Raw genomic sequence first — 27,169 nt, forward strand, 5'->3', positions numbered from 1 at the left:
TCCCAAATCCAGCAACTGAAGTTTCAAATTGTAAAGAACCGTCACTGGTGAAACAGCGGATGATACTGAATTTTTTGTCACAAAGCGAAGTTCTACTTGACTGAGCATGCTAATTGGGGCCCCATTGTTGCGTTCTCTAAATCCATTGTCATCGATTTTCTACAACCCATCCCTTCTTAAAATCATAAAAACGTTAAAACTAGTTGGAAGAGAATTCAGACATGGCTGCAACCCAGCCCTCTCGTCTTACCCTTGAACAAATGGAAGCTTAGAGAAGTTGTGAGTTGAATAGGGAAATTCACAGCAAATACATGGTTGGAGCCAAGATGGGTCAGCCCTGTAAGGGTCAGGCTGGGGCATCTAGTGTCAGGCGCCACACTGTACCTCCATTTCTTCTGTGGCTTCAGCTGGGAGTCACAGATCAGACTGATGGATAAAGGACATTTCATTTTTGTTTTTTGTTTTTGTTTTTGTTTTTCTTGCCAGTCCTGGGGCTTGAACAGAGGGTCTGCTGTCTCTGAGTTTCTTTTGTTCAAGGCTAGCACTCTACCACTTGAGCCACAGTGCCACTTCTGGCTTTTCCTGTTCATGTGGTACTGAGGAGTCAAACCCAGCGCCTCATGCATGCTAAGCAAGCACTCTACCACTAAGTCACATTCCCAGCCAGCAAGAGTCTTAATAACAAGCGTAACAATGCTTATTGCTTAGTTATTTGAAAGTGCTTCTTCTTCTTAAGGTGTCATGAAGATATTTTGGAAAATTCCAGCAAAGTATTTTGACTGGGGGAAATGCTCACTAGACACTATGTTAAAAATGAACCACACAACTTGTGCATGGGGATGGGAGAGAAAAACCAGGACTGACCCTGTCCAAAGAGAAATATACTCTTTACCTGATCTATGTGACTGTAACCCCTCTGTCCATCACCTTTATAATAACAATAACACATTAAGTATTCCTTAAAAACTGCAGCCAGCTTTTAATAGTAGTTAAGATTATTTCAGCCAATGTGCCTATGTTGTGGCCATTCCAATCTGTGTATTATCTACTTGGTATTACCTTCTTATGGTTCTGCTGAGATTAATTTATGTCCCAAGCACTAGAGCTTTTCTGTCTGGGCCCTAATACTCTTCTTTGGTGACTTCCTTCCTTTTTTTTATGCCAGTACTCAGGCTTGAACTAAGTGTCTCTTGCTCTTACAACCTTCTTGCTCCTAGTTGGCACACTGCCACTTGAGCCACGCCTCTAGCCTGGCTTTTTGCTGGTTTTTTTGGAGATGGAGTCTCTCTTCTCTTCCTGGGCTGGCTTCAAATCTCACTTCTCTAATCTCAGCCTCCTGAGTAGTTGGGATTACAGGCACGAGCCATTTAACCTTGGCAGCTCCCTTTTTTAAACAATACCCTGTCCTGAGTTCTGCTGTGGTGCCTGTGAACTGTATGGTGCTGTTTACATGATAAACATTTTCTAACGTTGGCTGGAAGACAGATTTGAATGTTGACTTCTTTTTATTTTCATTATGCCTGAGAGACAGAAATATCTGTAGTTCAGAAAGCAGATTAGCTTGTTTGTGTGTTTATTTTTGACTTTGTTTATTTCCTCTCTTCTAGCTTGAATGGAGTCTCAAAACAAAACAAAATATCACATGTATATACCAAAAGGCTGGGAGAGGTTTGGCACATTGAGTGTGAGGTGATTGTTTGGGAACACAAAACGGAGTCCTAAATCACATTTAGCATAATTTGTGGGTTTAAATTGGGCTGATTTAACAAGGAGAGTGAAATAATCTCTCATCCTGTCAAAAAAAAAAGCGATACCTTTAGAGCAGCATTTAATTGCATTGGCAGAGTAAGTTTGGGGAGGCGGCAGTAATTCTGGCCACATTATTCTTGGTTTGTGGCTAAATTGAGATCATCATTTTCTCCTGGTCTCACTAACTTTCTTCATTGCTCTTTGAACTAATCAGATCACCGCAGTGAGAGGAAGTTTAATGGTAGCAGGAAGGTGGACAGGAAGTAAGGGTTGGCTGTCAGGTAGCAGCATTTTGCCACTGTATGGTCTGGGGAAGAAACAGCTGATCCTGAAGATAAAATCTATCTCTCTCAGTAGTCCTGGGATTGAACTCAAATGTTATACTACTTGAGCCCTGCTCCTAGTACTTTTGCTTTTAGTTTTCACTTTAGATAGTCTCCTGTTGCCTGGATAGTTTTGGAATGTGATCCTCCTACTACCACAATGGCTGACTTATTTTTAAGATAAGATCTCATGCTTTTGCGGACTTTGAACCATGATCTCCCTGTTTCTGCCTACTGAGTGACAGTGATTACAGGCATGCACTAGCACATCCTTATTCATTGTCTTGAGTGTTTTGTTTTGTTTTTAATGTGAAGTGAGCATCATTTATTTGCACCAAAGTGTGAATACTTTGAATATGCTTTTGCGGCCACATTATGCAATTCAGATTCAAATACATTTGTATTAGTACTAGAATCAATCTTGGAGGTAATTCTCAGCTGCCTAGACTATTCCATGAAAACAGGCTGTTCTAGGAACAGCTACTTCCAGAACTAATACAAGACCCAGTCCCTGGAGCACTGTCCCCTGCCATGGGTCTTAGTCCAGACTGATTTGATGTTCTTCACACTCCTTCCTTCCAATGAAAGTCTTTCTGCTAAGTCTTCCTGCTAGAAGGAATCAGGCCCTCAATAACTTAGATGATCCATCACACCACACAAATGAGGGTTTGAAACTGTCGCAAAGCATAGACTGTCCTCTTCCCTTGTCCTGTGTGCCTGGGGTCTATCAACTGGGTTGACATTTTAGATGTACAATTTGAATTCCCTTCGTAGGTGTGCACAGGGGTTCCTGACTGTGCCTTCAGGCTGGATTGGCAGCAGGCAGGCTGGCTGGCTATCCCAGCCATCTGGGGATGAAGGAAAGGAGGGTTGGGGGTGGGGAGGTACATGCCACCTGTGCTGATGTGAGGCACAGCACACTTGTGCTAGACTCAGTGTCTGTGCAAGTGCTTTCCTCCGTGACCTGCGCAGTCTCCTCATTAGGGTTCACTTAGCCACGCACGAACTCCTTGACGCCTACAGAAAGTTGTAGAAAGACCGAATAAGGAAATAACAGTCTGTTTCAAAGTCTTCCTGCTGCCAACTTTTAGCTCTGGACAGTTGTCTGTCTCTCACTATCCTCGGGAGGGGAAGTTTAATTCCAGGAGTTACTCAGATACCAAAGTTCAATGATAGGCACTAAAAATGGCACAGTATTTACGTAGAAATTATGCATATTATAATCTAAACCATCTATACATTACTTGTAATATCCAACACTATGTAAACATTACGTAGATGTCATATTGCATCATTTAGGAAATACTGACAAGAACAAATATGTAATATTCAGTATGGCATGCATTTATCTCAGCTATTTTTGACCCAGAGTTGGTTGAATCTATGCATTTGGAACTACAGATTTTGAAAGCCTACTCCATTTTTTTTTTTAGTGCTGGTTCTGGGGCTTGAACTCAGAACCTGGGTGCTGTCTTTGAGGTTATTTTTTTGCTCAGGGTTAGTGCTCTACCACCACTTGAGCTACAGCTCCATTCCTAGCTTTTGAGGGAGTTAATTGGAAATTAACTTTCTTGCTTATACTGTCTTCAAACCATAATCCTCAGATCTCAGCCTCCTGAATAGTTAGGATCACAAGCATGAGCCACGGGAGCCCAGCTCCTACTGTACTTTTGAGGTGATGATGCCTTTGGTTTTTAATTTTGTGTTTGCAGTCGTTCACTATAGGTAGGGAAAACCCTTGTACCACCAGCTTAGAGGACTATTTTCACCTTTGATCTGCATACCACTATTCATAGCATGTTAGTGAGTTGGTTTTTTGTGTTTCTATATAATAACAATGTATTGAGCAGTTGTTAATCTGATGTAACCTCTGTGTGTGTGTGGTGTGTGTGTGTGTGTGTGTGTGTGTGTGTGTGTGTGTGTGTGTGAGAGAGAGAGAGAGAGAGAGAGAAAGAAGAGAGAGTGAGAGAATGTGTGTGTTTGCATCTGTATCGATCAAGGCAAATTAGTTCAGAGGCCAGAGTCAGAAACTAGATAGGTTAAATATCTTCTCATTTACAGCTGAGCATAAATTGTGATTTAGTACAATGCTAAAGAAGGCTAGCTCTTCATGTGTAGACTGATTTAAGAAGTCTGATGATACCCTCATTTAGGCAGGAATCTGGGTTTGCTGTTTCCCTTCTGGTGGAGATGCAAGGAAGTAAAAGAAGGCAGTGATTGCACTTATAGCTCTCTGATCATGGAAAGCATGCACTCTGTGCTGTTCACTTACAGGCTGTTTCTGGTAGAGAAATTCCTCTTTGTCCCCTGCGTCCTACCTTTCTGTCCCTCTGAGGCAAAGTATGACAAGGACGTTTACCTAATTGTAGAAGAAATAGTCTGGCTTCTACTTGGTGGAGAGTTACATGTACAAAAATTGTACAACTGCTGGGTACTAGTGGCTCACACTTATAATCCTAGCTATTCAGGAGGCTGAGATCTGAGGCAAGGTTAGAAGCCAAACCAAGAAATCAATTCTACAAGACTCTTTATTTCAAATTAAGCAGCACAGAGCCAGAAATAGAGATGTGGCTCAAGTGGTAAAGCACACCAGCCTTGAGTGAAAAAGCTAAGTGAGAACACAAGGCCCCGAGTTCAAGCCCTAGTACCAGCAGACACAAGCAAAAATGTACAAGACCCAAATAGGACTCTCATGTGAATTAGGTGATCTCATATTGGAGTTCCACTTCTCATCTGAAGTGGAAACAAAATGTGCTGCTAGCCCCCCTTGCAAGGTGTTGTGACTTCCTGAATTCACAGTTGGCATTTTTCTTCCCCATAGCTGTGCCCCCAAACATAGCAGAACTGAAGAATTTGGAGGTGCTCAACTTCTTTAATAACCAGATTGAGGAGCTGCCCACACAGATCAGCAGCCTTCAGAAACTCAAACACCTAAACCTTGGGTGAGTACCGGAGGAGGGCGTAGGAAGCCAGGGCCAGTGGGAGAGCTCAGGGTGTGGGCAAGGCAGAGGCACCATTCATATTACTTCATGGGAGAAGTGGATTTCTCATTTCTTTTTATGTTTTGGGTAGTTCTTTTGGTTGTTTTTTTTAAAAAGAGGTTTATTGTTTTAATATTTTCTTTCAGTGGCCTCTGTTACTGCATTATCTATTGGAGAACTAATTGAGAAGCTAATTGTTAGGGCAATAAAGGGAGGTTTTTGGTGTGTGTGTGTGTTTTACTGTGTTGTTTCTAATAAAATTTTATTCCAGTTATGTCCATCAAGAAGGGACTTACTTGCCTAGCATTATCTGTTCAGATAAATGGTAAAATGTATTAAGTATTAAGTAGAAATCATTTATAAAATGTTTTCTTCTTAGACATTGCATATTATCTAACACTTCCATTAAAATGACTACAATCTAGTAATTCTAGATTGTAGGGAGGTTGTACTCTTTTCTTTTTCCTTATGGAAAGGTGAAGAGAGAGGATTACCATTTCAGCAGAGGCTGAAGAACCAGGTAGCAGTAAATACTAATTATAGCTTGGATTCATATATTGCTTTGTGGTTTCCGAAGTCCTCAAGCAAGCATTTGAAGAGCAGACTTTGTGGTCTATTGCACAGAGAAGCCACGCGGCTGGTTATATGGCTGTGTGACTGGCTTCTGATGACCTCTGAGGTCAGCTTCTGGGGGAGGGAGAGAACCCATTGGTTTGGGTTGACATGTTTGCCATTAGATTCTGTAGAGGCCACCCAGAACTGCTGCTTCTGAATTCCATCTTCACTGTGGTGGATGGGATTGCCCATGCGTGCCTTCTTCTCTGGGTAAAGTAATGTATTGACTACATGGTGGCTACTTCATGCGTTACTTAAGTTTACACTCTACAAGGACTAGTAATAGAAGCTGGCCAGGTATTTATCACTTTAATAGAAAGCACTCATGAAAACAGCTATCATCCATGAGATGACTCTTGCTTCATGCATTTTTTACTAGGAGTTTGGTTCAGCCTTCTTTTTTTTTTTCTATTGCGGCCTAACCAATGACCTCAACTGTATTTATAGTGAAAGTGATAGCAATATACTTAAAAAAAACCCTTATTATTAAATAGTTGTACAAAGAGGTTACAATTCCGTACATTTTTATATTGAAACTCTCTGGCAAGGTCCCAGAATATTCTTTTCCTATTGTGTGAGAGCAAGCAGGGAGAGGAGGGAATGACCTCAGCAAATGGGAGAGTTTTTGCCTTGCTGACTAGAGTATTATATCCCTATTTAGAAAAGCAGAAGAGAAAGCATCTACATGGTTTTCTTAGTTTGGAAGATTATCAAAGTCTTATGTTTAAATTGATACGTAAGAAGGTAAAATTATATATTGACATATATTCATCCTGTCAGTTTGTTCATTTATTAAATGTAATAGATCTATTTCATTTGGTTTGGGATAAGAAAGGCAAGGCATTAGCTATTATGGTCATCATCATTGTGTTGGTAGAGACCAAAAGTGGAAAAGTTAGGGTGAAGGCCTTAATCATGGGGCCATAAAAGGAAAAGAAAAAGAAAAAGTAACAAGGCAGTAATGAATGGCATGGGATGACACCTGGATTTTCATGTTGGGCAGCTAAAATAGAAACGTGAAGCCAAGTTTGGGATGAGGATAATAAGCTCAGGGTTTGCTCAGTTGGTAAGTGAGGTGTTGAGGACAAACGTAAACTTGTGAAACATATTAGTTTCCTTCCTGATCTTCATTGCAGTTGTTTGCATTTTGGCTGTCAGGGCTTTATTGATTAGGGAAAGCTTCTTGTATTTAATTATGTAGACTCGTAGCTGGAGTTGTCAAAGTTTGAACCCAATTTTGAGCTCTTTGGGAAAAGAATTAAAATGAGCTTCAATAAAGGCATTTCTGTCCTCGAATGCCATAAGGAATTATACATGGACACAAAGGCAAGTCAAGGTGAGGCCAGTTGTGAGGTGGGTTCCTTCAAGAGTCAGCATAAAAAGAAAGCAGAGGAGTTAAGCCACACGTATTCACATTCCAAAAGGTATACACAGCCAGAGTGTGTTTCTAAGTACATGGAGTATTCAATGTTGAGTCTGATGACCTAGAAGAATTTTAGGTCATCTGCATAAACAAAAGAAAGTTTTGTTATGTTCATAATTCTTAAGATATAGTTCATGCCATAAAGGTGTTTTCCAAATGTTGGGACATCAACAATTTTCAGGATAATTTTCTCTGTAGAGTACCATGCCCCCCTACTCTTCGCATCTAACTTTCAACCAAACTTATTGCTAGTGTTCACCATGTGAACACTTAGTGAAAAAAATGAAATACATAGCTTAATGGAGAATCCTGGGTAGTATGAGCTCTCATCAGTTTCACCATGACTGCTCATGGAGTGAAGTCTGCTGTGAAATCTACCTGGGACTTTTTCTAGCCAAGAGATGGAAGTCTACTACCTTCTGCTATAGGTCACATCTTGAGAGACCTGATTAGTTGATTGGTCATGTCTTGTGAGACCTGATTGGTTGATTGGTATCTTGTGAGCCTGATTGGTTGATTGGTAGGAGTGGACAGAATTGTTCGTTAGAGGAATTAATGACTAGAAGTTTTTGTTGTTGTTTTTTGTTTTTTACTGTCATGGTCTCCTACTCTCCAATATCTGTCAACTTATTATTTTTTTCTATGGAAAATAGCCATTGAAGTGCATTAGAAAATATGACCATTAAAGAGGGTTTTTTTTTTTGTTCAAATATTTTACAAACATACAGATTCTCTCACTAAAACTCTTGGAGTGAGTAAGACATACTACATGATCATTTATATGGGGGGGGGGGGGGTAAATAAACTAAACTCACAGAAGTAGAGAAAAGTGGCCAGGTGGGTGGAGGAGTGGGAAATGTAATTTAAAAAGATGCAAAATTCCAGTTAGACAAGAGCGAGTCATAGCTCTCTTAGAAATCATGGTGACTACAGTTAGTAGCGAGATATAGTACATCTGAAACTTGCTAAGACAGTAGATTTTTAAAAATTATCTCACTGCAGAAAAAAGTGAATTTATATACATGCTGTACAGCTTGATTTAAATGTTCTACATTGCATATGTCTATTGAAACATTCTAAGAAGTCAAGTGCCAGTTGCCCAAGCTTGTGGTCCCAGCTTTTCTGGAGGCTGATATCTGAGGATTGTAGTTTCAAGCCAGCTTGATCAGGACAGTCTATGAGACTTTTACCTCCAGGTAGTCACCCAAATAAAGCCAAAAGTGGAACTGTGGCTCAACCTAGCCTTGAACTGTGAAGCTAATCGTAAAGCATCCAGGCCCTGAATTCAAGCCTCAGAACTGAGGCACACACACACACACAAAATCATGCTATAGATACACTCTTAGTCTATATAATTTTTACTGTTGAAGAAATAAACAAATGAGTAAAATAACATAAAGCAAACGTGGAATCACAGCTCTCTTAGGCTCTCTGCCTGTCAAATAGTATTTAGGGTGAACACTCAGAATTCTGTATTAACTCCTTTTGTGTGATGACTTGTGTATGGCTTCTGTCTTCCCCCAACAGCATGAACAGGCTGAACACCCTGCCTCGAGGATTTGGCTCTCTTCCAGCTCTTGAGGTCCTGGATTTGACTTATAACAACTTGAATGAACAATCTCTCCCTGGAAACTTCTTCTACCTTAGTAAGAAACTGCTTAATTGTATAAATCTCCTTCACATGCTACTTTGAGTCCTCATAGAAAGAAATTTATTTGCCAGGGCCCAAACTCTTTAAGAGAAATTATTAGGCATTTATATTTTGTTCTTCATAGATTCCTTTTGAATATTCCTTCATAGCTCAGCAGTATTTATACTTGATATATAGTTTTCTGACACTGCTGGGCAGAAGTGGTCTTAGTAATGTCATATTAACTTTCTAAGAGAGGTTTTCTTCCCAAATGAGGTAAAAATCTCACCTTTAGCTAAGAAACTTGATTTTTTTTTATTTTTTAAAGGAGTATGCCAAAGAAAAGCAAGAAAAAAGAAAACATTCTCTCCAGTTGCTGTTAATTCTTTGTACAACATTTTCTATTAGATATTCCAGATAATGACTTGCAAAAATATCCATTAATAAGTTGCCAACAGGATTTTAAGTAATTCCATCCAGAATTTGTGTTTTAAGCCTTTAAGAAAGTGCACTTATTGATGTGGTCATTTTGTCCAGTATATAGACAAACATTAAGAAATTGTTAGTCCTAGATGCATATTTTCATATGCAAATAAGCCTCTGGCAGCAGGTACTTCTAAATATTAGGAAAAACTGACTTTCTGAGAACTCTGAAATGTTCATGAAAAGGTTACGTCCCTGAAATGAATATTCTGCTTCTCTAAACAGTGATTTCTGTGGCATTCAGGAAATATGAATATTCTGAGCTAACCTCTATAATCTTATTTTTTAGCCTGTGTACACTACCTTTTCTAGACTTTCTCAAATACCTGAAAGTAACTCTAAAGATTTTTTTTGGGGGGGGGTTGCTATATGTATTAGCTTATAGTTTTATTGAATTTTAAAATACAGGAATGAAATTAAATACTTGTAATTTAAAAAACTACACAACTATTTATAGTCCCCTGTCTTTTTGTTTATTTCTGAAATACTGGGTTTTAGAATTCATTTTTATTGTAACCCCTCTGTACGGTATTTCACAATAAAGTTAAAAAATAAAATTCATTTTTACATTTTTTATTCACATTAACTAGCATTACAAGAGAGGTTCATTTGTACAGGTCCACATATGTGTATGATACACCTTGATCAGACTTACCTCCTCTTCCAGTGCCTCTCATCTCTCGTCTCCTTTCCCCAAGCAATCTCCATAAGCTTCACTGTTCTACACAGGCAGGACTGGGGTTTGAACTCAGGGCTTTGTACTTTCTAGGCAAGTGTTGTGCACTTGAGCCACATTCCAGTCCTAATCTCCCACCTTTTGTTGTTGTTATTGAGGACAAATAATTTTTGCTTCAGGAGTATGGCTTCCCTCCTGCATGCTGAATATTGGAAACAAAGGATTTCCTGGTATTCTGTTTAATTTTGGCTTTACTCTCTTAACTCTACCGTTTTCTCCCCTTTGTCTTCATATCACTTTGGTCATGACGGCTTGTAGAAGTAAGTAACAGTACGTAGGGTGATTAGGAGAGTGATGGACTGTGCTTATGGCTTCCATCACTGGCACACCTTCAAAATATTTATTTATTTTGAGCATCGTTGTGTTTTGAGCATTGCTTCTGCTTCTAGGAAAGGGCCCTTTTGTTCAATGGATTGATGTCAACGTCACAGTGGCTCTGTGTTGTTTTAGTCTGGATGCCAAAAGTCATGAATATGAACCGGAAGTAATTGAGAAAAATAGCTGTCTTTTCTGAAAACACATCACAACTGTGCCAAAAAAACGCCGGTGGGCACCCTTGCTAATTGTGTCAGTCCTCTTGGATAAAGATGTTTTCCTTGGACACACCAGCCACACAATCAGCCAGTAAATCTAAGTTTGACCTGCTTGTTATTATAGTAAGCCCCAGGTATGTCACCGACTTCTCGCCAAGCCCAGGTTATTTATCAATGCTGACTCGTTCGTATTGATCAGACCTCAAAACGGTTGGGTTCTGTGCCACTCTGTTTATATATTGCTGTTTAATTTGCAGCCACCCTGCGTGCACTCTATCTAAGTGACAACGATTTTGAAATCCTGCCTCCAGATATCGGGAAGCTCACGAAGTTGCAGATAGTAAGTAATTTATCTAAATTCTTAGAAAATCAATTCACTCCTGCAGCCCCTGTAGGAGTCGAATCAAGTCAATTTGAGCAGGAGTAAGGTTTGTTTTGCAAGAATGAACCACTACTCTTGATCCTGTTTCTTGTTTAGCCGGAGACACTCGTAAAATAAATTGTAGAGATTGTGCCTCAGAGAGAGAAAGGGCAGAAGAGAGGATGGGGGCAAGTGGATCCCGTGGAGCACCTCTTTAGGAGAAAATTGTTTTTGACAAGTCCTTGTTTTCTTATCCTTAGCTCAGCCTTCGGGATAACGACCTAATCTCACTGCCAAAGGAAATCGGGGAGCTGACCCAGCTTAAAGAGCTCCACATTCAGGGGAACCGCCTGACAGTTCTGCCCCCAGAATTAGGTACAGTACTGGCGAATGATCTCAGTTCTGGGTTTTATTAGTATTCATCTTTCCCAGTGCAACAACTCTGGACAGCAAATTGACTGTTCTGAAGAGCATTGGTCACCGGCTAGAGTCCAGCTGTTACGGATTTGCGCCATCCTGATCGTATGTCCTGCAGCTCTAGTGTACACAGCATCCTAGAAAACGCTGGTGAAGCAGGGCCCCTCCCTGCAGGAGGTAGTGAGAAAACAAGAGATTAGTAGTCGTGATCTTATCTATGGTGCCTCTTTTACTAGCTGGGCGAGGTTCTTTGTTTTGAAGGCAGGGGTTCACTGGGTTCCTCCATTCCCATTCCTCTTGCCTCTCTGCCTCCCTGCCTCCTATGCTGGTCCTACCTCAGGCTTCTGAGAGCTGGGATTGCAGCCATGTACCACCATGCTTGGTTGCTTTCTGAGTTCTGATTAGGTTGTTAATAACTTTTTTTTAAATTTAATTTAATTTTTGTGAACATACTGTACAGAGGGATTACAATTACATGGGCAGGATAATGCGTACATTTCTTATCAAGCATTGCAGCCTCCTCCTTTGTTTACCCTTCACATCCCTTCCAAGCTTCTCCCCCCCACCCAATCCTCCCCCCTTCCCCTCCCCCCCCCGTTGTTAATAACTTACATAAGAGCATCATTCTATATTAACCTGTATATATACACACACATACATACATATATATAATTTTTTGCCCTCCCCTTTCCCCTCTGAAAGTTTTACTAATTAGTTTTTGTGACAAACATTTGAAATTGTCTTTTTGAGTCATGAACTCAGTTCTCTCCTACAGGGAGAATTGTTCCAGCAAGTTCTTGCTGGAAATTCTTCCATCCTGTTGCTGGTGGCTGACCCTTGGTTCCCTGTGTGGCCAAGAATGTGGTTCTGGTAGATGTCGCTCCTCCCTCCCACAGAGAGTCTTCCCACCAGTAATTCCGTTGCTGAGTTGGGGGTCCCCCTTCCTCACAAGGCTCATGAAGTCATTTAACTGTTCCCTGCCTCTCTGCCCCCGAATCCTTGGAACCCATGTCATTTGCACAAACTGCCCTTGTTTGCTTTTCTGCAACAAAATACCATAATGTAACCACGTTGCATTGAACGCACATGTCCTTGAGAAAGCAGTTCTTCAAATGCATCTGATGCTTTGGTGCTTTTGAAAAAGCCAGCCGTGATCAACCCTGTGTGGAGGGTTATTTCTGTCCTGTTCCTTGTTATAACCTCAGGACCTACTGCATGTCCGGCAGGTAATAGAGGCTCAAAGAAAAGTTACTGAGTGAGTTGATGAAGTGAATATGTGTGGTAAGGTGCCAGGAAGGCCAAGCTCAATGTTTGCCTTCTGCCTAGAGCTACGCTATCTGGGTACAGAAGTCATCAAGCACAGTGTCCACGGTCCACAGTTTCCTGTGACTCATGCTTGTCCTGGAGGACAGCATTCTCATTGGAGTGGGGTTTTGGGAAGCAATAGTCTATAAGAGAAGCAGTCACCCAAATTCATGGTATGAATGAAAGTTTTACCTCCGTTTTTTTCTCCTATATCCTGTAGCTTGGTTGTTGGGATCAGAAGTCCAGAGAATTTTTTTTTTTAACTCTAGTTTCTACATAAAAGAGAAAACATGTAGTATTTCTTTTTCTGCATCTGGCTTATTACACTTAATAGGATACTGTCAAGTTCCATCCATTTTCCTGCATATGACATAATTTAGTCCTTCTTTATGGCTAAGTAATGCACCATTGTGTCTATATACTCCATTTTCTTTACACGGGACATGGATCGTTAGCTAGTTTCCTATCTTAACGATTGTAAATAGTTCTGCAGTAAACCTGGTTTGCAGATATCTTCTGTTATATGCTGATTTATGCTTCTTCAGGTATTTGCTCATGAGTAGGGTAGCAAGATCTTATATGCTAGTTCTATTTTTAGCTGGTTTTTTTTTTTTTTTGAGAATCTTCCATACTAATTTCCATAGTGTTTGTACTAGTTTACATTTCTAGTATGTACAAGGGTTCCTTTTTCCTGTATCCTCTCCAGCATTCATTGTTTCTTGATGGTTGCTCTTCTGACTGCAAAGGCCTGCATTTGAAGAAGAGGAAGGAATATGTTTTACCTAATCCTCACTCAGGAAGGGGAAGCAGCCCCAGAATTAATGGCACGAGGGAGAAGGAGGCTCACATCTATGCAGCTCTGTTTCACTTTGCTGCTCTCCCATTCCAACATTGTTTTGTGAATGATGTTTTGTATGTTTTTGCACAGCTCTTTTTCCTAAGTGTTCTACATGGTTCCTGCATGGTTTTGGTGACTCCTGTCTGGCTCCATGGCTTCTAGAAATCCTAGAACCTTTCTCTGCATTGGTCACGAAGTATTTCCACTGGAAGAAAAAGTTGCATTCGTTGCTCAGCCAGGCCGGAACTATCTCTGCTTCAATCTATGCTGATGTATATTTTGCTTCACATATCTGGGGGTAGCTAGCTTAATGCTGGTAACAGGATAAAAATGAATGGTACAAGCAGGAGGGCAAAGGGAGAGGGTGAAGGAGGATGAAGAGAGCCAAAACACTGCTTTTATTTATTTAGTTTTGTTGGTTGTAGGGCTTAAACTTAGGGCCTGGGTGCTATCCGTGAGCCTCTTTGTACTCAAGGCTGGTGCTCTACCACTTGAACCACAGCACCACTTCCAGTTTTTTTTTGGTGGTTAATTGGAGATAAGAGTTACAGGGAGTTTTTTGCCCAGACTGGCTTGGAACTCTGATCCTCAGATCTCAGCCTCCTGAGCAGCTAGGATTACAGCTAGGATTATACCCGGCCAACATACGACTTTTATTTTTTTCCCTTCCCCTTATTTTTTTTTTAAATTTATTTTTGGGTCCAGTCGTGGGGCCTGAACTCTGGGCCTGGGCGCTGTCCCTCAGCTCTTCAGCTCAAGGCTAGCGCTCTACCACTTGAGCCACAGCACCACTTCTGGCTTTTTTTTTCTGCTTATGTGGTGCTAAGGAATTGAACCCAGGGCCTCATACATGCAAGGCAAGCACTCTATCACTGAGCCACCTTCCCAGCCCCCTTCCCCTTATTTTTATCACTTGTTTACACAGTGGTCATTTACTTCAAGTTAAAACAAAGGCAATCTCCCAAGTTTTCCTTATGTTGTTATAAATTAAAGGCATTGCATATCCAAAAGTGAAGTCTGTTCTAGAACTAGGCAAACTTGCTTCATTGTCCCATGAAAACGTCATAACTTTTTCTTTGAGAAAAGAGGTAATGGCAGTTATCAATCTGCTCTAGAATAATTGGGGAACATAGTAAATAAGCCAACATGTTCATTGTTCTTCAGTCTGGGTAATTTCCGGGGGTAACTCAAGGCAGCTTTATATTGCTATCTGAATTGGTTTTCTCTGTCTAAATCCTGCTAGTTAAATGGAAAGAAGAGGGGACTCCTGCTCTGTCCAGTTCCCTTGAGAAGTAGTGCTACTGCAGTTGTTATTTTCTGCTTTTCTTCATGTGATGAAGTCCAAGTGAGACAGTGTATCAGGTGACGCTGGCCTGACAAGGCTCAGTCAGTCTCTGTCTCTGCAGGTGGTGACCTGCAGTGCAGGTCTGAGTAACAGCTGGCCCTTTTCCTAGTTCACCAGAATCCTCGTCTTAATGTTTAATATTCTTAATCAAATCCGGTCAAATGAAATGGTAGAGTTCACATCCCAAGGTCATAGCGTGTTTTATATAATTTGATTTTTTTTTTTTTTTTTTTTTTTTACTTCTTATCTATTTTTATTTTCTCGGACCAGATCTCACAACGTACTCCAGACTAGTCTTCAGCTTACCTATGAAGCCTTTTGCTGGCCTCGAACTCACAATCCTCCTCCCTCCACTTCCTAGTCCCTGGTAAAGAGTAATTTTGAACCTAGGAAAGTCTGACAGTATAATTCGTCTGTTCTTCACTGAATACTTTGGGGGAGATTTAGTTTGTGGAAGGGTGTCGTGGGGGTGGTCTAGATGGAAGTTAAAATCGTGTGCTAAGCAGAGCTTGTTTCACACGCCCTTGTAGAAAATGTGCAGGATGTCAGGGGAGACGTTGATGGCAGTTCTGCTAGTCTGGTCCACTCACCCACATCCCACACGCTTTCTCCTGCCCCACCCACTGCCACTCTTGGGATCGTGTTCACACTGACATTTGCCAATCCTGTTTTACTATCTGGACTCCATCTTCTGAGGAAGGCGGTGCCTTTCATTGAGGAAGCATTGGATCCACACCAGTGACTCCTGCTCTTAACTCTGTTAGCATCACTTTTAGCAGTTCTCTTCTCTGGGTCCTGTAGAGAGGCTGGGGGCTGATCCTGGCCCTGATGCATTGGAAGAAGCCTGCGGGAGAAGCCCCGAGAGACACGGGCATGGTGGAAGAGCCTGACAGGTTTCTGAGATGAGCAAGGAAGACGGACTAGAGAGAGATCCCTAAGCCCTGATGTGTATGTTGATGTCATTTCTGGGTGAAGTATTTTCTTATTTCCTTCTCTCATTTTCATTTTTTGTTGGGGAGCCAAAGAAACTAAAAGAATGTAAAAGATAACAGCTATTTTTTAAATTGAATACATAAACTGTCTCATTAGGCATTCGTTCATTCATTTTATTTAGTGCTGCTACTGTGGCTTGAATTCAGGACTTCATAATTTCTAGGTCCTTTTTCTCAAGGCTGGTACTCTTCCACTTGAGCCACACCTCCACTTCTGGGGTTTTGCTGGTTACTTAAGAGATGAGTCTCTTAGATTTGTCTGCCTGGATTGGTTTTGGACCACAATCCTCATATCTCAACCTCTTGAATCGTTAGGATTACAGGTATGAGCCACCAGCACCTGCCCCATTACACATTTTATAGGGCATTTATTTGAACTTCCAACAGTCCTGACAAGTTGGGACCTTCCTCCCCTTGCTGAGAACACAAAGGAGTTAGACCAGCAGCCTGAATATTTTTTTGTCCTTTTTAGTTTGGAATAATTCATAAACTGTTAACTATACCATTTATCCATGTACAGAACAGAATGTGTCACTTGATCACTCATGTGGTTGAGGCTACTGTTAAATTAGATAGAACTATGTAATCACTTCAATTATTATACAAGATATCAGTTTATAAATCATCTTTTATACTTAATCCTCCAACTTTGAATTTTGACTTGCATTATGTCACCCGCTTTGTTTTGTTTTGTTTTGTTTTTTTACACTTTATTTCTGTGGTAGTATTTCCTTAGCCTTAACTTCACAACTAACCACTCCCCCATACCTCCCATCTTTTGATTCCCATGTCTTATTTAATAATCGGAACATGATTTCTTCAAGTCTCCTGCACGATATTTTTGAACAAGTTCTGCTTTGTATATTCTATTTCAGGGAATCACTAGCCTCAGAAAATGCTTTAAGCATGGATGTTTTAAAGGTGCTTTAGTGAGTTACATTTCCACCTGGTGAGTTATTACCTTAAAAGTGGGGGGGAAGTTGCAATGTATAAAGCACTTCCATTCATAGTATAAATTTCGGGGAGCTCAGTGTCAGCTGCAGTGTGATTGAATACACGCATCAATTTGTGTTAGTGCCAGCTGCTAAGGCACGCCACTGTTTACAGTGGACATCCTGTGATTTAACAGGGCATTAAATGGGCTCCTGACCTGGGAGAGGTTTCAGCAATGCTTAGATTCCAGGTTCAGTTTCTATTATTCTAAAGGCATGTTGTTGAACTCAGTACTTGCCACCTGAATACATATACAACATTTTATGTTTATAGGGTACCTGTCACCTTTTGAAGGATCACCTGACTATTATGGGATATTGTAATTCCATATAAAAAAAATAAACAAATGCTACACTGAGTCAGACTGTGTATGATCCAGTTGCTTTTTTTTTTTTCAAGCCGTGAAAGGGGTACAATTGGACGAGGTCTATCTTGTCCATGCCAAAAACTACTATACTATGCCCAAGCAAGATCTATTTCCTCACAGATTGACTTCTTAAACAATTTTGCTCATACCTGGGCGCCAGTGGCTAACACCTGTAATCTTAGCTACTCAGGAGGCTGAGATCTGAGGATTGTGATTCAAAGCCAACCTGGGCAGGAAGGTCCATGAGACTTTTTGTAGAGTGCTCACCTTGAATTGAAGAGTTCAGGGACCGCTGCCCAGGCCCAGAGATCAAGCCCCAAACCAACAAAAAAATGAAATAAAATAAATTTGCTCATTATTAGGATCTTTCCAGAATAGTTTTTAATTACTTCTACTGCATGAGAACACCCAGCTGTGCTATTTGTTCTTGTGTCAAGTCGTAGGCACAAGACTGTTTTCTCATGTTAGTAAAGACTCCTGAACTCGCTCCTAATTTGCATCTGCTAAATGATTTGAACAGGCCTCTTTACTACCTCTGTGGCCTTTTATAGTTCCTGTTTAGGAAAAACAGCCCTTCTGTTGTCCAACCCTATCTATTCCCCTATTACTTCTGTGTAGAATGTATTTCTATTACCTGCTGGGTTTTGAGGACAGTGATCAATAAAACAGACTTAATTCTTTCCAGCAAGAAGAGGAAATACTTTTTTAAAAAAAAATCTGTTGGGCATCATGTGGGTTTAAAAAACTATTTACCTTTATCTGTGTCTCCAGTTTTGATTGACAAATATTTAAAAATGTTTCCACTTTTTTTTCCTGAGAGGTACTTGTCTGAAGTTTTCATATGTTTTTTTTTTTAGAAGTTTTATCAAGAATTTAGTAGTTAAAGTAGGAAGAAATAGAAAAAGAGAAAGGCTTCCTGTTTCTCTTGCAGGAATATTCTGATTTTACAAAATTTTGTATGTTTTCTTCTTTAAAAGTTTGAAATAACTCATCAATGAAACCATTTGAGTCTTATGTTTTGTGGTGAAGTTTTTTTTTTTTTTTTTTTTTTTTTTTTTTTTTTTATTGTAAAGCTACTATACAGAGGGTCACAGTTACATGAGTGAGGTTATGAGTACACTTCCTCTTGAACATTGTTACCCCCTCCATTGTTTTCCCCCTACCATCCCCTCCCTCCCTCCCTTCCCCGAGGTTCTTTTTTTTTTTTTTTTTTTGATTGTGATTAAATGATTACATAATTTCAAAGTCACAAGTTCATTCTAACTTCCCTGGAGCAGATTGTCTACCACAGTCTGTAATATATAACAGTGTTCACATGTTATATACCATATTTGTGATCAGCAGCATGAGGATATTTAGTAGTGGTTCAACCAGATGAGCGGGAGTTCTTTGTTTCTTAAGTCCTGTTAGTTTTGTCGTATCACTAACCTTTTGGATTTAGCATCCACTTATGAGGGAGACCATGTACCGTTTGTCTCTTCGTTCTTGGCTTACCTCGCTCAACATGATTCCTTCTAGCTCCATCCATTTCCCTGCAAATGCCATTATTTTGTCATTTCTAATGGCTGCATAATATTCCATTGTGTATAGATACCACAATTTTTGGATCCATTCATCTGTGGTGGGGCACCTAGGTTGTTTCCATATCCTAGCTATTGCGAACAGTGCTGCAATAAACATGGAGGTGCACGTGTCCTTGTATATTGGTTCCTGTTGTTCAGGGTAGATGCCTAGAAGTGGTATGACTGGGTCGTAAGGGAGGTCAATCTTTAGCTTTCTAAGGACCCTCCAGACTGCTTTCCAAAGTGGTTGTATAAGTGTACATTCCCACCAGCAGTGTAATAGGGTTCCTCTTTCTCCACATCCCCTCCAGCATTTGTCGTTGGCTGATTTGTGGATGTGGGACATTCTGACTGGGGTAAGGTGGTATCTCAGGGTTGTCTTTATTTGCATTTCCTTCACCACCAGGGATGATGAACATTTCCTCATGTGTTTCTTTGCCATTTTTATTTCTTCATTTGAGAAGTCCCTCTTTAGTTCCCTTGCCCATTTAGTAATTGGTTTGTTAGGTTTGGGAGGGATTAGTTTCTTGAGTTCCCTGTATGTACAGGATGTTAACCCCTTGTCTGATATATTGCTGGTAAATATTTTTTCCCAATTAGTTGGTTGTCTTTCTAGCTTAGTTGCGATAGATTTAGCTGTGCAGAAGCTTTTTATTTTAAGGTAGTCCCATTTGTCGAGTCTCTCTCCAACTTGTTGTGACCCTGGGACTCTGTTCAGGAAGTTCCTTCCTGTGCCTATTAGTTCAAGTGTCTCTCCTACTCTGTCCTGCAGTAGTTTCAGAGATTCAGGTTTAATGTTAAGGTCTTTAATCCATTTTGAGTTGATGTTGGTGCATGGTGATAGGCTGGGGTCCACTTTTAGTTTTCTGCATGTGGCTGCCCAGTTTTCCCAGCACCAGCGGTTGAAGAGGCTGTGTTTCTTCCATTGTATGTCTTTGGCTCCTTTGTCGAATATCAGCTGGCTGTAGGCCTGTGGATTTATATCTGGATCTTCTATTCTGTTCCATTGGTCTTCGGGTCTGTTTTTGTGCCAGTACCATGCTGTCTTTGTGATTATAGCTCTGTAGTAGAGTTTGAAGTTCGGCATGGATAGCCCTCCCATATTGTCTTTATCCCCTAGAATTGTTTTGGCTATTCTAGGTCTTTTGTTGTTCCATATAAATTTTTGGACTGTTTTCTGTATTTCAGTGATGTACGTCATTGGGATTTTAATAGGAATTGCATTGAATTTGTATATTAATTTTGGAAGTATCACCATCTTTACTATATTAAGTCGGCCTATCCAGGAGCATGGGAGGTCTTTCCATTTCCTAGTGTCTTCTGCAATTTCTTTCTTTAACTTTTTATAGTTCTCATTAAATAGTTCTTTTACATCTTTGGTTAGGTTAATTCCTAAATATTTTATTTTTTGGGAGGTTATTGTGAATGGGGTTGCTCCCTTTATTTCCCTCTCTTCCTGTGCGTTATCAGTGTATAGGAAGGCAACTGATTTTTGTGGGTTTATTTTGTATCCTGCTATTTTGCCGAAGTGACTTATGATTTCTAAAAGTTTGGGGATGGAGTTTTTGGGATCGTGGAGGTATAGTATCATGTCGTCTGCAAAAAGGGATAGTTTCACTTCTTCTTTCCCTATGCGGATCCCTTTAATGTCTTTTTCTTGCCTTATTGCCCTGGCTAAGGGTTCTAGGACTATGTTGAAGAGGAGTGGAGACAGTGGACATCCTTGCCTTGTTCCTGTTTTTAGGAGGATTGGTTGTAGCTTTTCCCCATTAAGTATAATATTGGCTATTGGTCTGTCATAAATGGCTTTTATTGTTTTTAGAAATGTTCCTTCTATTCCTATTTTCTCCAGAGCTTTTAGCATGAATGAATGTTGAATTTTATCAAAGGCCTTTTCTGCATCTGTGGCGATAATCATGTGATTCTTGACCTTGGCTCTGTTGATATGCTGGATTACATTTATTGACTTACGTATGTTAAACCATCCCTGTGTCTCTGGGATGAAGCCTACCTGATCATAGTGTATTATTTTTTTTATGTGTTTCTGGATTCTGTTAGCTAGAATCTTGTTAAGGATCTTTGCATCTGTGTTCATCAAGGAGATTGGCCTGTAATTCTCCTTTTTGGTTGGGTCTTTGCCTGGTTTGGGGATGAGTGTGATATTGGCTTCGTAGAATGAGTTTGGGATAGCTCCCTCCTTCTCTGTTTCTCTGAAGAGCTTGAGGAGTATGGGTATTAGTTCTTCTTTAAAGGTCTTATAGAATTCTGCTGTGAATCCATCTGGTCCTGGGCTTTTTTTTGTTGGAAGACTTTTGATAGCTTCCTGTATCTCATTATAGGATATTGGCTTATTTAATTGGTTAACTTCTTCTTTGCTCAGTTTGGGTAACTTGTATTTCTCTAAAAATGCATCCATTTCCGCCAGATTTTCTTCCTTTAGAGAGTATAGCTTTTGAAAGTAGTCTGTTAGAATTGTTTGGATATCTTGGGTACGTGTTGTGATGTTTCCCGTGGCATCCCTAATCCTATTAATATGGGTTTCCTCTCTTCTTTTTTTAATTAATCTTGCCAACGGGCCATCAATTTTGTTTATTTTTTCAAAGAACCAGCTTTTTGTTTGGTTTATTTTGGTTATGGTTTTCTGATTTTCTAATTGGTTAATCTCTGCTCTCAATTTGGTTATCTGGCTTCGTCTAGTAGCTTTAGGTCCCATTTTTTCTTGTTTTTCTAGCTGTTTTAGTTGCAACATGAGATTATTTACTTGGTCTGTCTCCATTCTCTTGATGTGGGCACTGAGGGCAATAAATTTGCCCCTCAGGACTGCTTTTGCTGTGTCCCACAAGTTTCTTTGTGAGGTGTTTTCATTTTCATTGAGTTCTAGGAAATGCTTTATTTCTTCTCTGATCTCTTCTGTTACCCAGGCCTTGTTAAGGAGTGTGCTGTTCAATTTCCATGTATTAGAGAAATTTCTGCGGTATGCTTTGTTATTGAGAGCTAGCTTGATTCCACTGTGGTCAGATAGGATACAGGGGATTATGTCGATCCCTTTGTATTTGCTTAAGTTCCTTGAATGAACTATGATATGGTCTATTTTGGAGAAAGTTCCATGAGCTGCTGAGAAGAATGTGTACTGTGTTGTTTTAGGGTGAAATACTCGGTAGATGTCAGTTAATTCCGCTTGAAGTATGGCCTCACTTAATTCGGTAGCTTCTTTGCCAATCCTCTGGTTGGTAGACCTGTCCTTTGGTGAGAGTGGCGTGTTAAAGTCTCCTAGTATTATCGTATTGGGATCTATTTTATTCTGTAAGTTTGAGAGCATTTGTTTAACATATCTGGGTGCACCGATATTTGGGGCATATAAGTTGATGATGGTTATATCCTCCTCTTGGATTGTTCCCTTTATTAATATGTAATGTCCGTCCTTGTCTTTCTGTACTGATTTTAATGAAAAGTTTATTTTGTCAGATATCAGGATAGCTACACCTGCTTTCTTATTGGGGGAATTTGATTGGTAGATCCTTTTCCACCCCTTCACTCTGAGTTTGTTTGTATGTTTGGCTGAGAGGTGGGTCTCCTGAAGGCAACAGATGGATGGGTCTTGTTTTCTGATCCAGTCCTCAGTTCGTTTTCTTTTAATTGGCGAATTCAGCCCATTTATATTAAGAGAAAGTATAGAGAGATGCATTGTTGTCCCTGCCATTCCGTTTTCCTAAGTTTTTCTTCTTTCCTTTCCTCCTGTGCTTGCTCAGTTAGACTTTGAGTAATGCCTGTTTGGGGCAGGTCCCAGTTCCTGGTTGCTTTCTTCAGGTTGTGTCCCCCCTCTTAGAATTCTTTGTAATGCTGGCTTAATGTTTATGTATTCATTTAGTTTTTCTTTGCTATTAAAAGTTTTCAGTTCTCCATCGAATGTGAATGCTAGCTTTGCCGGGTATATCAGTCTGGGTTGGCAGTTATTGGCTCTCAGGGCTCGTATGGTGCTTTCCCAGGCTTTTCTTGCATTCATTGTTTGTGTGGAGAGATCTGCAGTGATTCTAATTTTTTTCCCGTTGTAGTATAGCTCCTTCTTCATTTTTGCTGCATGCAGGATTGTTTCCTTATTATTCAGATCCATCATTGTTACTATTATGTGCCTAGAAGTGTTTCTCCTGGGATCTTGCTTGTTGGGTGTTCGATAAGCTTTTGTGATGTAGTTAAGATGGTCGTTTTTGAGGTGGGGAAAATTTTCATTGACTATCTTGTTAAATAGGTGTTGCATTCCCTTGCTCTGGAATTCCTCACCTTCGTCCACTCCGATTATGCGAAGGTTAAATTTTTTAGCATTATCTGCTTGCTCTTGAATTTCCCTTTGGTTTAATTTGAGTGATTTTTCCATATCTGTCACTTTTTGGTCCAGTTGGTGTATTCTGTCTTCTGTATCTGACACTCTACCTTCCATTTCATTCACTCTGTTGACCGTGGCTTCTATTGTGGTTTGCATGATGGAAATGGATCCCTTTATGGATTCAATGTTGGTTCTCAGAGTACTGATCTCACCTCTCAATGAGGTGATATCAGTATGCATTACCTCTAATTTGGCGTTTATCTCACTTCTTACTGAGGTTTGTGCAGCTTCTATTTTTGCATCCAATTTTTGTTTGATATCCTGTATATCTTTTGATAGTTCATCCTTGTGCTCTTTCAATTTCTGATCCATTTCTCGCTTTATTTCTTGAGTCATTGCCTCCAGCAACCCTTGGATGTAGCTTTTGTCTTCCATTCCTGCTTTGCTCCCACTGGGGCTCTCCCCTGCGTGGCTGCTGGCTTTTGAGGTGAGCTTGCTGTCCTGGGTAGTGGTAAACCTTGTGATTTTTCTCTGTGATTTTCGCATGGGGGTTCAGGAGACTGCTCTTCAATCTTGTTTTGGTGTGTCTGTCTTTGCTTGGTTGCTGATTCTCTATTGGTAGAGAGAGTCTGTGTCTGATCTGGATTCTGTTGGGAGCCTATTTCCAGCTGCTATTCACTTAGGATTCTCAGCTCTCTGCTGTAGCAATTCCCGCCTTTGGAAGGGTTGAGCAGCCTAGACTGCTTGTGTTTGCTCCTGCGGGTGCTCTTGGGAAGATCAGATGCTCTGGATGCACTCTCCCAAATACTGGAGTCTGCTATGGGCTCCTGATGTGTTTTTGTTTGTTTTGGGCTGGTTGTGGGCTTGAACTCTAGGTTTGGGTGCTGTCCCTCAGCTCTTCAGCTCAGGGCTGGCACCCTACCATTTGAGCCACAGCCCCACTTCTGACCCTTTTTGCTTTGTTCAGGCGCCGGTCCCCTGGCCTGGTTCCGGCCCCAGCCTGGAGCGCGCTCGTTAGGCCTGTGCTAATGTGTATACCACCTTGGTTATGCAGCCTGGAGGACACAGTTCAAATTTCTTCTACTGTTGGTAGTCTTGACCCAGGGGCACTGTTCCTGGCTTGAGCATTTAAGCTCCCTTCCTGGGGCGCTCTTGCTCTGGCCTGGCCAGCAGAGTGTGCTCCACCGGCTGGTGGGGCTCTCGAACAGTTCCCAGTTTTAGTGGGTCCTGTGGTCCGGGTGTTGGGGTAGGGAGTCTAGGTCAGGGTCTGGGGATTCCCTCCAGCTCTGGTCTCCCTTGATGGATTCCCTGTCCCCTGATGGGTACTCACCCTGTAGGTCGTCAGTTGTTGTTGCTGTGGTGAAGTTTTAAAAATTGGATTTCAGAGATTTAGGGCTCTTCAGATTTCTTTATTTCTAGAGGGAGAAGAACTTTGGTGAATTTAAGTTGTTCGGTGTAATCATAATGACAACCTCTATTGTTATTCATGATAGTGGTCATTTCTGTTTTCTTGTTTTTCTCTTGTTGATCCTCCAGTTAGGAATTTTTCCATTTTATTACACGTCAGAGAACTAGTATTGTAATTTCATTGAGTTTCTCAGTTTTATTTTATTGATTTCGTTTTCTCTGACTCTTCTGGAGTACATACTTCTCTTTTTGAGCTTGACTTTTTGAGCTGCTTGATGTGAAAGCTTAGATCACTGAGTTTCAGTCACTCTTGTTTTTTAATTTAGCGTTTCTGTAAGTATATGGTCTCCTTAGTTCTTGCCTTAGCTGTGTACTTTTATTAGCTTTCAATTTAAAATGTTTGCTGATTTCTCTTTTAGTTCCTTCTTTGGCTTTTTGGTTATTTAGAAATTAAGAAGTTTTTTGGTATACTTCTATTTTGTTTTTGCTTCAGTCTACATATTTCAGAATTTTGGGAATCTTTTTGGTACTGATTTCTAACTGGCATTGTGACCAGCGTTTACATGTTCTTAATCCTTTAAAACACATTGTCTTATTTCACAGCCTAACATATTGTCTGTGTTGGTCAATGTTTATGTTTGCCTTTGAAAAGACTGTAATTTACCTGCATCCCACTAATGGGAGGGCAAATGGTTGGAACTTCCAATCATACTGATTTTTTTTCTTATATCTTATCTTTCACATCAGTTAAGAAAGAAATGGTTTGCATTTAATACCGTGTTTATTATTTCCGGTGCTCTTCATTCTTTGCTGCAGATTCCATCTGGTATCATTTGCTTTCATACTGAGGAATTCCTTAAAATACAGGCCTTTTGGAACACGAATTCAGCTTTTCTTAATCTGAAATCTCTTTATTTTTGCCTTCATTGTTTGGGAGAATTTTCCTGGATATAAAAGTCTATTTTGACAGCGAGGAGTAGAGTATCTTTCCTTCCCAGCACTTTCAAGGTGCCCTGTTGTCCTGGGTGTAACGCGTATTGTTACCTTCTCATTGTTGTCTGTGTGTAATGTGCAGCCTTGCGATGACCTTTAAGCTCTTTTCTCTTAGTCTTGGAACTCTTAACTTATGTTAGGTCGTTGGATATCACTTTTCCTTTTATTGTGTGTTTTTTTTCCCTAGCACTTCCCCTTTTCTTTTTGCTTCAGTTCACTTACTTTATTGTATTCAGTCTTTTAAATTTACTGATTTTTTTTCAGTGCATCTAATTCTGTGATGTGCTGATTGAGTAAACATTTCAGATCTTGAATTTTTCAATTTTGAGTAAATCCAGATAGGTCTTTTTATAATGTAATTTTTTTATTAATAGTTTCTATTTATTTCTAGTTGTATATATGCATTCCTTTAAGTCCTTGCATGTTTTTCTATTTTATTTCATGTATTGTCTAAGTAGTTGTACAGAAGGTTGCTATTCAGCATAGGTTGCTATTTAGCACAGCAGTTTATGAATTTAGTGCATGTCAAACACCATCACCCAATGAATCCTCCCCTGCCTCCCTCCAAACCCCTCCCCCCCCATCCTTCACTTTTCTTAATTTTATAGAATATGCATTGGATTTTTTTTTTTCTTTTTTTTTTTTTTTTTTTGGGTCCGGTCATGGGGCCTGAACTCTGGGCCTGGGCGCTGTCCCTCAGCTCTTCAGCTCAAGGCTAGCACTCTACCACTTGAGCTACAGTGCCACTTCTGGCTTTTTTTCTTTTTTTGCTTATGTGGTGCTGAGGAATCGAACCCAGGGCCTCATGCATGCAAGGCAAGTGCTCTACCACTGAGCCACCTTCCCAGCCCTGGATTTTTTTTTTTAACTGCACTTCTCCACTTTTCTTCCTCGCACTTTTATTTTTCTTGCCAGTGCTGGGGCTCAAACTCTGGGCCTGCGCACTGTCCCTGAGCACCTTTTTGCTCAAGGCTAGTGCTCTACCACTTGAACCACAGCACTTCTTCCACCTTTTTCTGTGATTAATTAGTGATAAGAGTCTCATGTGCTTCCCTGCCCAGGCTGGCTTCAAACCTTGATCCTCAGCTCTCAGCCTCCTGAGTATCTAGGATCGCAAGTGTAAGCTACTGTCGCTGGATCCCTTGCATATTTTTAAATAGTTTCTTAAAAAACCATTTTTGTCCAGTAATATAATTGTTATTCCTTTTTTTTCTTTTGGTCTTGTTCATAAGTCACCTTTTCCTGTTTCTCTCCATTTCTAGTAGCTTATCCCTTCAGTGGTATGTTCAACTGGCCGGGTTTCAGAGCAGACATAGAAGAATGTATGGACTTCACCTTCCTTAACACATACGTTCTTAAAGACCAGTTCCACTATTATGCTTTTAACTTCTTAATCATTGTTTCTTTTAAGTCATCTCTCACTTGTCTGTTATAGCTGAGATCAACTACATTAATCTGCTAGAGCTGATGTACTAAGATAATTGGAGCAGGGTGGAATAATTATTTTTGTGGAATTGTGAATGCTGAACGTCCTAAATGAAGGACCAGTACCTTCTGAAGGTTGTGAGTAAGTACTTGCTCCATGCCATGTTGATGGCTTGATTTCTCTGTGTCTACAACACTGTCTTTCATTTCTGTAGGTGTCTTATTTCCAAATTTCATCCTCTTCTTTGTATACCAGCCACACTGGATTGGGGCTCACCTATACCAAGGCATTTTAAACAAATTATATCTGTGAAGTTTCTATCTCAAAACATACTCATGTTCTGATATTTGGAGGTTAGGACTTAACATG

The 27,169-nt window shown here is 40.3% G+C and overlaps 1 protein-coding gene across 1 annotated transcript in view; it reads left to right on the forward strand.

Moving 5' to 3' along the window:
• Rsu1 (Ras suppressor protein 1) overlaps positions 1–27,169 on the forward strand; it is a 171,226-nt gene that overhangs the window by 31,750 nt on the left and 112,307 nt on the right. Inside the window, exons 4-7 of the mRNA XM_042686296.1 lie at positions 4,894–5,014; positions 8,619–8,737; positions 10,731–10,813; positions 11,095–11,209. Coding sequence (XP_042542230.1) covers positions 4,894–5,014; positions 8,619–8,737; positions 10,731–10,813; positions 11,095–11,209 — 438 coding nt within the window. The remainder of the gene's footprint in view (positions 1–4,893; positions 5,015–8,618; positions 8,738–10,730; positions 10,814–11,094; positions 11,210–27,169) is intronic.

Source organism: Dipodomys spectabilis, unplaced genomic scaffold (assembly GCF_019054845.1).
Source record: "Dipodomys spectabilis isolate Male_0828 unplaced genomic scaffold, ASM1905484v1 ptg000096l, whole genome shotgun sequence".
In the NCBI taxonomy this organism is placed as follows: Eukaryota; Metazoa; Chordata; class Mammalia; order Rodentia; family Heteromyidae; genus Dipodomys; species Dipodomys spectabilis.